General features: G+C 37.5%; 3 protein-coding genes across 4 annotated transcripts in view; 1 reads left to right on the top strand and 2 right to left on the bottom strand.

Annotated features, from left to right (window-relative positions):
* Positions 1 to 12,007, bottom strand: part of LOC306869079 (uncharacterized protein) — a 409,393-nt gene that overhangs the window by 141,356 nt on the left and 256,030 nt on the right. The window lies entirely within an intron of this gene.
* On the top strand, positions 132 to 4,056 carry LOC306868691 (uncharacterized protein). 2 transcript variants are annotated; one of them, XM_079414980.1, is made up of 4 exons: positions 132 to 882; positions 2,581 to 2,711; positions 2,798 to 2,909; positions 2,993 to 4,056. In XM_079414980.1, the coding sequence occupies exons 1-4, from the start codon at positions 627 to 629 to the stop codon at positions 3,526 to 3,528; spliced, it is 1,035 nt and encodes a 344-aa protein (XP_079271106.1). In that variant the 5' UTR covers positions 132 to 626; the 3' UTR covers positions 3,529 to 4,056. The 2 variants fall into 2 exon arrangements, with proteins under 2 accessions (XP_079271106.1, XP_079271107.1); XM_079414981.1 differs by having other exon boundaries at positions 2,798 to 2,867; positions 2,993 to 3,806.
* Positions 4,454 to 8,187, bottom strand: LOC306865801 (uncharacterized protein). The gene is made up of 4 exons (XM_079410603.1): positions 7,784 to 8,187; positions 7,544 to 7,671; positions 5,973 to 6,051; positions 4,454 to 5,899 (listed from the first exon to the last, which is right to left on the bottom strand). Exons 1-4 carry the CDS (start codon positions 8,052 to 8,054, stop codon positions 5,028 to 5,030), a joined length of 1,350 nt encoding a protein of 449 aa, XP_079266729.1. The 5' UTR covers positions 8,055 to 8,187; the 3' UTR covers positions 4,454 to 5,027.

Consider the following 12,007-nt stretch of genomic DNA (forward strand, 5'->3'; position numbering starts at 1 on the left):
ACCACAGAACATGGTCAAAGCTATGCTTACCAATGTTACATAGATCACTGTGGCTTGTTGAGGAGAAGCGTGATATTTCCTACGACTTGCCTGACAGATGATTGGGTGAAAGAGCCTTACAGACTCTTGTCAGATATCAAAGAGATAAGGTGGACTAGAGAGCAACTACAGGACACTCTAGCAAGCACTTAAGTTTTATACAACAACGCTCACTATTTGTTCAGAGTGCGCCAGCAACAACGTTTTGGCCGTTTTGTGTGTGTTTATTGTTGTTGTTTTTTGTTTTGTTTTTTTAATTCCATTCGGAACACTTATACAAATGAACAGGACTTCCATAGTTGCCAAGGTATAGGCCAGAACCGTTTTGGAAGCGATGCAAAAAGTGAAATTCATGCGAGCTCTCTATACGGTAGTGTACGGTAATTCATCCCATGATCCTATTCTCCAAAATGCTACGAGATATGCTATGATTCTATACTCAGAAATATATTGAATACAGTGCCATTGCATGTTGTTGAGGATATAAAAGCAGCTCAAGACAGAGACTAGAGCGTTGACGGGCAGATCGAAGGACGGGTGTTTACAATTCACATCCCTGATAAATGATCCAGTAAACAAAGGACATCATGAATACTGGGGATTTTCAGACGCAGCTGACATCCATAATGGAAATGCTGGCGAAAACCGCTGCTGTTGAAATAAGCAAACTTTTCGAGGAGAATTCTTTGTTTCTGCGATTAGAGATTTCACGCTGTACAAACGAAAATGAATCTCTGAAAAAGAAATGTCATTTTCTGGAGAATGAACTGAAGTCTGCACGGAAAAGCTCTGGAAAGATGAACGGGACAGAGGCTCCATTCAACCATCATCAGGGGCTTACAGGTGATTTGCTTATAATGCACGATAAATGAATATGTTTTGATTTATGCTGTAGGTTTAAAGCCTGCAGTGGGCGGTCCTTATATTATCATTGTGCCCTTGAATTAGACTTGACTCCAGGGGGACTATTTCTGTAGTAAATAGTAACGTTAGTTAATATTGATGACCGGATTTTTTTGAGTCCATCCACCAAAGTAAATCAATTCAGTGACTCTTTCTTTAGGCTAAATCAGTAGGTGGTGACAAGTGACTGGCTTTGTCTGTTATGTTGACTATGAGCGAGTCAGTCAAGGAATCATTCACTGATCGAGTCGTTCATGACCAAAACAGGCTTATTTAGGCTATTAAAATACATACATATCTATTAAAAACTGAACAAACGTTTTTTTTAGTTCTACTACCTGTCCTTGTTGTCTCAGCTGATCACCAAGTTTACAAACGAGTTAGTTCTTCAACAAGATGTTTTATTAATTCACCTCGTTCACAAACAAAATACCTCTGTTCATTACTAAATCCAGTAACTTAGTCGGCAGCTTCTGTGAAGTGAACTATTACAGGTTGTTTTTGTGTCTTTTTCCCCATATCCTGAGCTGAGACCCAGCTATTGGAGTTTTTGTCTCTGTAGAGGACATTATATTTTAGTGTATTTCTCTCTTAAGTCCTCACATGTCACAGTTGTAATGGCCTACAGGATGTCCTGTAAAGAGAACATTCAGAGATATCAAATGTTTGGAAATTCCACCATGGCCATTCCCTCTCGGTGGTCTTTAAATATGGCTGACAAAATTGTACTATCTTTATGGAAATATGATAATATTTTGTAATTATCTTATTTTTCTAATTGTTTTTCATATATCAACATCTCAGGAAAATGTTATGGGGTTTCAAATCAAAAAAAGACTTCCTCTTATGAAACAGGACATAATTTCATACTTGTCCACTGTAGAGGACACCAGGACTAAAAGCATGTTTATTACACGACAAAACAATTGAATAGGAAAATAAATTATATATCAATGTTCTTGATACAGTGTATAGATAACATTGAGTTTAATGGGAAAACCAGTTCATGGAAATTGTACCCACATATTGCATAAAGCAAAATGGTATATCAAATCATTTTGTTAGGCTTTATAGTTGACATAGTTGAGAATCATCCTTGTACAAAGTTTGTTATAAAAAAGATCCTAAAAAAATTATTGGTGATTTAAAAAAAAAAAAAAAAAAATCCCATTGTTTTTGCCTTTCCATATCTATTCATCTTTTTTCTTTTTTTTTTTTTTCTTTTTTACTGAGTCATGGTGTCCTCTACAGAAGACATAGCATAACATGAATAAAATATCATTTTTCTAAAATTTAATTTTTCAATTTTTTCTTGTGCTATCTTATAACAATGTAATGACATGAGAATTTTTTCCCACCTGGTTCTCATGAGGATATTACCCCTGTACAAGTTACCCTAAAAACCTAACAACTGTAATCTTTTTGTAGCATCCAATTCAGGGGTTCTCAACTACGGCCCTCGAGGTCCACTTTCCTTGCATAGTTTAGCACCAACCCTGATCAAACACACCTGAACAAGCTAATCAAAGTCTGCAGGATTACTAGAAAGTTACAGGCAGAAGTGTTGATAGTGATGTATATACAAGGTCAATAAAATTATGTATTATGACGTAACCAAAAACAAGGCATGTCTTACAGAAGCCGGACGTCGTCCTGCAATTGACAATATCTTTGGAAAGGAATGGTGCATGAACCTCTGGAGACACGAGGAGTCGAATGTTGGTGAGCAGGAGGACACACATATGGACTCTTCAGCCATCGCAGAAGAGGTTGGCTTCACATACTGCTGCTGATATAGATGAATCAATGTCAGAATACAGTTAACTAGTTCTCTCTTTTACTTTCTGTCCTTCAGCCAGTAGATTTGCTAGATGACGAACCAGATATGATCATGATCAAGGAGGAGACATTTGAAGAAAACTCTGGTAAAAATAACCCTGATAAAGATGAAAGTTCCAGTTTGAGAGGTTTGTGGAGTGAGAACTTTATAACAATTGATATCAACTCTTTATTATATTCACATGTTCTCGTGTCATTTGTTGAACTGCAGGACCTGCAGTGACCAGTGATGAAAGATGTATCGCCCAAAGCTCTGAAGATTTTATTACATACACGGTACCTTCAGATGACCAATCGAACGTGCACCAGACACCAGCTGAAGAACAAGCTCTTGATGGAACGATCTCTACACATGGAGACAGTACAACAGAGCAAATTTTCCATACTACACACAACCACACAAGTACTCCAGAAGAGAAAAGGTTTGAGTGCGTATTCTGTCGAAGAACCTTCAACAAACTAACCTACCTGAAAGCACACATGCGAACGCACTCCGGAGAAAAACCTTTCGTCTGTACAGTTTGTGGTAAAAGATTTGCTCAAAAAACGTACCTCCGAATACACCAGCGCACTCATTCTGGTGAGAGGCCATACTCGTGCATGGAGTGTGGAAAGAGCTTTGCTCAAAAGAGCTCTCTAAACGTACACCTCCGAAGCCACACCGGAGAAAAGCCATATAGCTGCTCAGAGTGTGGTAAAAGCTACGCGTACAAACAGGGTTTCAATACACACCAGTGCTTCGGTTAGACTAGTATATGCTGAAGTGAACCATTACTGAATTTGATCTGTATCAAAGTTGCTGTTACAGCAGAGTGTGTGTTTCTCTGCAATATGAACCCTTAAAAATTGCGAGTATGTCCATGTTCGTTCACAGAAATGTAAGTCCTTCGACAGTGTTTGGAAACGTGTTATACAGAGGCATCTGTGCATTGAGTTCACCTTCATTTAGGACCATCTAGATGTGTATATTCATTTGAACAGAGGGATAAACAAACATGCTTTAATAAACTTGACATAAAGTGAGTAAAATCATGCAAACCACTTTTTATTCAGCATGGTTGAAAATACACAGTAATTGTTGTTTGCTTACACATGCAATCTAGTTGACATCTGAACTTGAACAACTCAAACTTCTAGAATCTAGAAGCATTGTACAAACTACATACTACTGAAATTACAGTTTCCGTAAAGATCAAATAGTGTTACTTGTCGCTTTACACTAATGGCCCAAACCTGATATAACCATGATAATTAAAAAATAAAAGGTCCGTATTCACAAAAAATCTTTAGCGTAAAACCTTAATTAGTGATGTGTTCACCTCTAGTGGTGTTTTATATCTTCTAGACCAGGAGTGCCCAAACTCGGTCCTGGGGGGCCGGTGTCCTGCAGAGTTTAGCTCCAACCCTAATTAAACACACCTGAACCGGCTAATCAAGCTCTTACTAGGCACACTAGAAACTTCCCTGCAGGTGTGTTGAGGCAATCTGGAGCTAAACTCTGCAGGACACCAGCCCTCCAGGACTGAGTTTGGGCACCCCTGTTTTAGACTATATATATATATATATATATATATATATATATGTGTATGTATGTATGTATGTATGTATATATATGTATGTGTATGTATGTATGTATATATATTCAAAAGTTCTATCCAGATAACAGCTATATCCATTCAAAAGTCATAATGTTTTGCATTTATTTGATCAAAAATACAGTAAAAACAGTAATATTCTAAAATATTATTACAATTTAAAATAACTCTTTTCTAGTTAATTCTTGTGATGCAAAGCTGAATTTTCAGCATTCTCAGTGTCACATGATTCTTCAGAAAACATTCTGATGTGCTGATTTACGGTTCAAGAAACATTTGTTATTACTCTCAGTTAAAAGGTTTTTACATATATTTTGTTAATTGTAATAATATTTCACAATATTTCTGGAGTTTTCATCAAATTTATGCAGCCTTGGTGAGCAGAAGAGACTTGTTTCTAAACATTTAAAAGTTTAGCCCAGATGTCAATGACCACCATAAAGGCTGTGCCTTTGGTTTAACAGAAGAAACAAATTAGTTGGTGGGACAACAACTACATTACTGAGCAATACACAGCCATACCTGACTATATATTTCTGCTACGATCTACAGTATTACACACATTCTTTTTAAGGTGCTGGAACCTCACATTTCCACTGTTCGTATTTCACTTTAAACAGCTACTCAATTGAGAAATAACAAAAATGTGTGCTATATAAAGCTATGATTTATATCCCGGTGACTTTTCCTTGGTTTCCTCCTGACAGGTTTAGCCGTTCTGTCATGGACAATGAGGTGTTGTTTGAGGGTGACTTGCTGGGTGAATCCCTTTCCGCAGGTTATACAAGTAAAAGGTCGTTCTCCTCTGTGGATGCGTTCATGATTACATAGGCTAACTTTCTGGGTGAAACTCCTTCCGCAGGTGGCACAACTAAAAGGTCTTTCTCCTCTGTGGATGCGTTCATGAGCTTGTAAATTTCCTTTCTGGGAGAAGCCTTTTCCACAAAAACTGCATTTATTGGGCCGTTCCCCTGTGTGGACCAAATAGTGAACCGAGAGATTGGTGTTTGAATGGAAACATCTCCCGCAGACCTCACAACGAAACTTTTCGTTTGGTTTCAGCTTTGAAAATCGATGTTTTCTGAGACGTTTTTTGGCAGCGTTTTGCCGAAGAAACGCCTTCCCGCCGTCATAGCAACTGAAGTTGTTTGTCGGTTTCTGTACCTTGACTCTCTTTTGGCAATGTTCTGTCGTGGTTGTGGCATCCTCATGCATTTCCTGTGCTTCTTCATCCTCCTGAGCCTCAGAGGAAAACTCACCATTGTGCTCCACTGAAAATTGGTTGAGTATAGAGTGACCATCAAATTCCAATGGATCCTCTATTGGTGCTATTAACTGGTCCACAGCATCATCAATAGAGTTTTTCCTAGAGTGTTTGTCTGATGAATCAGAGGAGGTGTTTTGTATTTCCGATAGCTCTGAAAATCCATCAGATGCAAAATGGCCATCAAAACTTTTTGACTCTGCCAGTGGCTCGTATACAGAAGATGTTGGCTGTCCTCTTGAAGCTGGGGGTGATTTCCCTGTCGGAGTGTTTAAAATAGTTCAAATCCAAAATAATTAAAATAGCCTAATTGCTAGACATTTGAGCATTACCTGTATAATTGGGATAAGTGTCCACTTCCAAACACTCTTCTTTGATTATGACCAGGTTGGAGTACTCTTGTTCTTTGTGCTGCATGAGGCAAAATGAAAAGATCATGTAAAAACGACATTTTGTTTTTCTATTTCTTTTGTAGAAATAACTTGTACAAGTCCAGAGTCATATTCAACAACCTTGAAAATGATCTAGACCAGTGATTTGCAATCCTGGTCCTGAGGAACCCCCGACACATTCAGTTCATCAGCTTTTACTAAAGACTCCAAAACCTCAAATATGTGTGTTAGACAAAGAGAGACATCAAAAATGTGCAGTGTTTTAGGGTTTCCTCAGGACCAGGATTGGGAATTGCTGATCTAGACCTGTGGTTCTCAACCACATTTCTGGAGCCCCCCCTAACCCCTTATTTACACTGCACACGTCTGTGGCTTGAGAATACCCATAATACACTGTGAGAGTCACATGCTGAATCTTCACATCAGGAATGTGGTTGGAAACCCTGATCTAGACCAATGCTTCCCAAAGTTGTCCTATAGGCCCCTACTGTGCACATTTTGAATGTCTCCACATCTGATTCAACTCATCATCTCATTATTAGAGACTGCAAGATCAAATGGTGCTTTAAGTTCAAAGTCAAAAATCTTGCTGAATTTTATGTAGAAATGGTACATTGGTATCTTGCTTCAACCAAGCTCACGTGAACGAACAACTTTGTAATTACAACTTCCCAACCTGTAAATACAAACTTCCCAGGAGGACCTGAATGCAAATGCCATATTGGGTGTTTCCAATATGGGAGACATCCAAAATGTGCAGAGGTGGAGGGCCTCCAGAACATGTTTGGAAACCACTGATCTAGACAAAGCTATTGAAATGTGGCACACACATCAAGTTCATGGGTCCATAAAAAATAAAATTGTACAGTACAAAATGTTTAAATGTTGTCAACATTCATTGCATTATGTATCATCTCCCACTGTCAAATTAAACGCACCCCTAAAAATGGGCAGATGGTGCAGTAGGACAGCTAATTTTTTATGGTCATTCCATAAGTCAAGTTCATGGGACCATTAAAAATGTTGACACTTTATTTTAAGGTGTCCTTGTTACGCATGTTACATGTACTTACTATTATAAAAACAGTAACTTATGCATAATTACATGCAAGTAACCCTAAGACAAACCCTAATCCTAACCAGTTATAACAATTATTAACATGTAGTTAATTAATATTACTATGTACTTAAATGTATAATTACATTGTAACAATGACACCTTAAAATAAAGTGTAAACAAAAGTTGCAGTTAAAATGTGGATTTTGATTATTGCACTGTTTTCTGGTGTCTTATCTGAGGATCTGCTTTAAAACACAACTGCAATTCTTGCATTTGCAACTTTATTTTACTCCTTTACACATGCAGTGCATAACGCATGCAGTCTGATTTACAGTTCTTACTGCGAGCATGGACATCTTTTGGACATTATTTAAAACTCATAGATTCAGTTTGTTAACGGACAGCTTCTAAAACATAAGTTTCATTCTGGGGTGAACTACTTAAAGGGAACCTTATGAGGCGACGCGCTGTACAGGTCGACATCGATCGCCAGCTCATCTTCTCTGGACTCGCTCCTCCGATCCCACAAACTGGAGCACCACTCCTTTCCAAAGATCCCTTTGATGGAGGGCTGCGCTCCTGTAAGGAATAAAATATGCATATGCAAAATATGCATTACAATCATAGTAGTGGACATGGAAAGAAATGTCCAGCGAACATCTTCAAACAAAACTACCGAGTAAATATTTACCATCTTCGGTTTGAACGCAAATAGAGCGATATATTTTGGAGCCAGCGCGCGCTTCTTCCTTTGTGTTGCGCGTGCTTTCTTCATGTCTTCCGCTCCCGAAACAGAGCATTTTGTCTTTAAGAACTGTATTTTCACCCATGACCCGAGACAGTTCTTGTCGTAAAAACGCAAAATCGCTGTCTACAATTTTGCATATTTCTTCTATTGCCGTTTTGGTCATTATCTCCATTATGGAGCTTACTTGCAACCGAAATGACAGAGATTTTGACATCTTTTAAGACTCGTGAATTTTTTTGTTAGCATGCAAGAAAAAGAAACACTGGCTAAAAATACGTAAGGTCAGTCACCGAAAAAATAATTCCAAATTCTGCAACTTGGTACTGTGCAAAAACCGGAAATAAAGTGTACGAAAAAAGTCCTCGGCTTTTATCTTGCCGCAGAATATCGTTCGCTTCCGATTTGTGAGAGATTTTCCCTGAATTCAAATGATCATAATATCCGTCCAATAAAGTTTCGGACATCAACATTAGTCTGACCCAAAGACATCAGAGCATATTTTAAATAACAGTAACATTATCTAAAAAAGGTGTACAACAGGACGATATATTATTTCCTGGATTTAGTCGAATGTTAGATAAACAAACGTTAATAAAAAGTCCCCCCCTCCATATATTATTTAGCCTATTACAAAAACTTTTACACAGTCCTTAAAAAGTTCGTTATTCTTACTATTATTTATTATTTTAAGAGATTTTCAGGAAAAGATTTGAGAAATGTTCTTGTGAAAAAAAAAAATTGCAATGCAAATAAAGAAATGAACAGTGCTGTCAGAAAAAATTAAAATATTAACCAAGGGGGGGGGGGGGGATTGGGGGGGAATCTAATTTTACCAGTTAGGCTAATAAAAATGCAAATATGGCAGGAGAGCGTAACCAGATTTGGTTTTTAACAGCTTAGTCTTCACACATTTGATTGTTGAATGAAAAAAATTAAAATAAATAAAAAATCGAAAGCTAAATATATGTTTGGCTAGAATTAACTAGTAGGCTACATAGGCCTAATTTTAGGGACTCAGCAATATGACCACAGGGTGACAGTATAATAGCAATGGATTTCAAACCTTTGTTCCTGGAGCCTCCCAGCACTGCTCACTTCAGATCTCTTATTTAACTCAGCAGAATTAACTCAGCATCTGAAGTTCACCTCTATCTTTGTACCGGTTGTGTGCTGATAAGAGACTTTGACTACTCTGTTCTCTATCAGGGCTGTTCAATTTCAGTACCAGCAAGGATTGTAGGTGGGGGGGAGTGAATGAACAGCACTCTCTTCCACCTTCAATACTCACGACTGAGGTGCCCTTGCGTAAGGCACTGAACTGAGGACAGTAGATTGTCAGAGCATCACCCCAGCTTTCTGGAAGTTGTTGGCGATTTTACAGACATATCTTTTAGGGTTCATTTTCACAGCTTTTATGATTTGTCTGTCATCAACTACTGTTGTTTTCTCAGCTGATCAGGTCGTTGTTGGTTGCTGGTGGTTTCCAAACTCTTGATTTCTCCATGCCCTTTATTTTTGCTAGAGCTCTAATTGACTTCCTCTTTTCTTTTAGCATCCAAATTGCTTGCTTTTCTCTCAAAGTCAGCTCCCTCATCTTCATCCTGGTTTGTGTGTGTCATCATCGAATGCAAGATTCAGAATACAGAAGTAATGGATATAACTGATACGACACATTCCCTGCTTTTAATATCTGAAGAATTAATGCAGCAGGACACAGCTGATCACTTAGAAAGACCTGTGAGGCAACGGTTCCAATACTTATGATCACACCAGAGAGAGGGATGAAACTCTAAAAGTGCTGAACTTCTTAGCTGGTAAAACATATATGTGTTGAAACGTCTAATAATAAAATGTGACATATTCATCTTTTAATCATATTTGCAAATGTCTTGACTCCACAGCCAACAGAGCAATTTTGTCTTTACTGTTCCAATACTTATGGAGGGCACTGTAACTCAAATTAAATAAAACTAAAACTTAATAAAAGACCTATACAGACAATAAATTCAGACATTATTTAACTAAAATTAAAATAGATAACAAATACAAATCACGACAGTATAGTTTATCAGTAATCCTAAGATATAACACTGCCAAACACACATGCTAAAAACAAATACTTAAACAGTAAGAAATGGTTATAAAAACTGAAACCGAAGTGAAACAAGTAGTAGAAAAGAGGAGAAATAAAAAGTGATACTTATATCCTTTGCCGGTGTCCCTGCCCGGTGGAGTCTCACGGTATGTCGATGGTCTTTACACTTCAGTCATCACACGAGGAGGACTTCACAAAACAAAGCTTTTTTATACCCATCTAACAAAATACTAATTGAATTTAGCTGGACACACTTTCCTTATTTTTCCACAACAAATGGCCAAGCAAGCGCAGACCCTGACAAAGATACGCAAGACAGAATGAGACCAAACGCACCAAACCAATCTTTTATGAACAAACCACATATTTGAAGTCTAAACAAGTACATTCTCGCCTAAAAAAACTCTTAAAACTACATACTGTGACAAAAATAGTATTATTTATACAATTATTGTGGATTTTGGTGTCCGCCATGATGACACTCACTGTGAGGAATAGCAAGCGGAGTGAAACAAACAGCTGGAGTTCCGATATCGCTAGAATATCGCACTTTTATCAGCCAATCAGATTGGAGGACCAGAAAGAACTGTCCTGAATATATATATATATAATATTTTTTTTCATAAGCACCTTGATTTAATTATTCGTTTATTTATTGTTACAAAAGCACCTTAAATGCATAAAAGAACAGTGGTAACTTCTCCAAGATGTTTGGAACAACCTGCCTCAAAACTGTTGCAAGTGTAGCCTACTTAAGGGGAAAAAAAAACAGTTTTAAGGCAAAGGATGGTCACAACAAATATTGATTTCATTTAGTTAACAGATGTAAAGGTAATATGTAATTTAAGAGAAACAGGTCAATTTAGCTCAAAGGGAATCATTTATGATTTTATAGGGAATTTGAACAGACTCACTGTTTCAAGGCAGCGATTCACTGAACGAGCCGTAAATCCAAAATATAGTGAAAACACTATTAAATAGCACAGTAACAAAGATCGGCAGTTTAAGACATTAACTTGTAAGCACAAAACACAAGATACTTCTCTTTTCAATATAAATAAGGCTTTATTTGATAAATCAAAGACATGTAAACTAATCTAACACATGAACACAAGCATTCACACGTTGCAGAAAAAGAGAAAGTGAGGAAAGGATGAGTTTAAGAGAATGAAAATGTGATATCCCAAGTTTACAGCAATATGTGCTATTGCATAGACCTGAACAACCATCAATCACTTAATTAACCCTCGCAAGGGCTGTTGCTCTGTTTCTTCCCCATCATAAATCCTGTATCAGTCACATGGTCCGAATTTTCCCGCTCTTGTAAAGTATAATTTTGGACATGATTTCTATAACAAGACTATGACACATTTGTCAAAGAATTGATTGGAAGAAACATTTAAAGCATGAATTTCCAAACTCATATATACCAAACATGAATATTAACCTTTAAGCTATTCAGTAGTTATTAAAAAGACATACACAAAATGTGATTAAAACATGATCGTCATTTGTGTGGGTTACATACATGATATGGATTTATGCATAGAAATTATTAGTTGCTCATAAGTCCTTTTAGGTTGATTTTAGGTGCATATGGAAAAGACAGTCTCTGTGTATAGTTCTGTGTAGAACAAAAAGACATGTTCTGCGAAGACCAGAGAGGTTAAAAGGTCTCCTAAGGAATTTCAGTCTCAGTCTTTGTCTTGTGGTTGGTTGAAACCAATCCAAGAAAGTCTATAGCTCGTGATTTCTATCACAGATCTACATGTGCTGGTCACGCGGTGCATCTCTTTGACCATTAATCTTGATTACTTGCCCCCAAATTTGACAAACTCCTTCCTGAGTTGGACTTATCAATAAGTATTCTTTTGTCTTAATGCTGTGTGCTGCACAAAGCTGCTAGTTGGACTTGCTTGCTTCAGACTAGTGGGAGCTAGGGATCTGATTTACGACGTCCTGTTGCCTTGGGGCCTCTTTGGAATTTCGGCTCCTCATGTTTCGATGTTCTAATCGAATCTTAAATTGGTCTGATTCGGTCTCTGATATGCTACACAGAAGTGAACCGACAA

The sequence above is a fragment of the Barbus barbus genome (genome assembly GCF_936440315.1).
Source record: "Barbus barbus genome assembly, chromosome: 4".
Classification (NCBI taxonomy): Eukaryota; Metazoa; Chordata; class Actinopteri; order Cypriniformes; family Cyprinidae; genus Barbus; species Barbus barbus.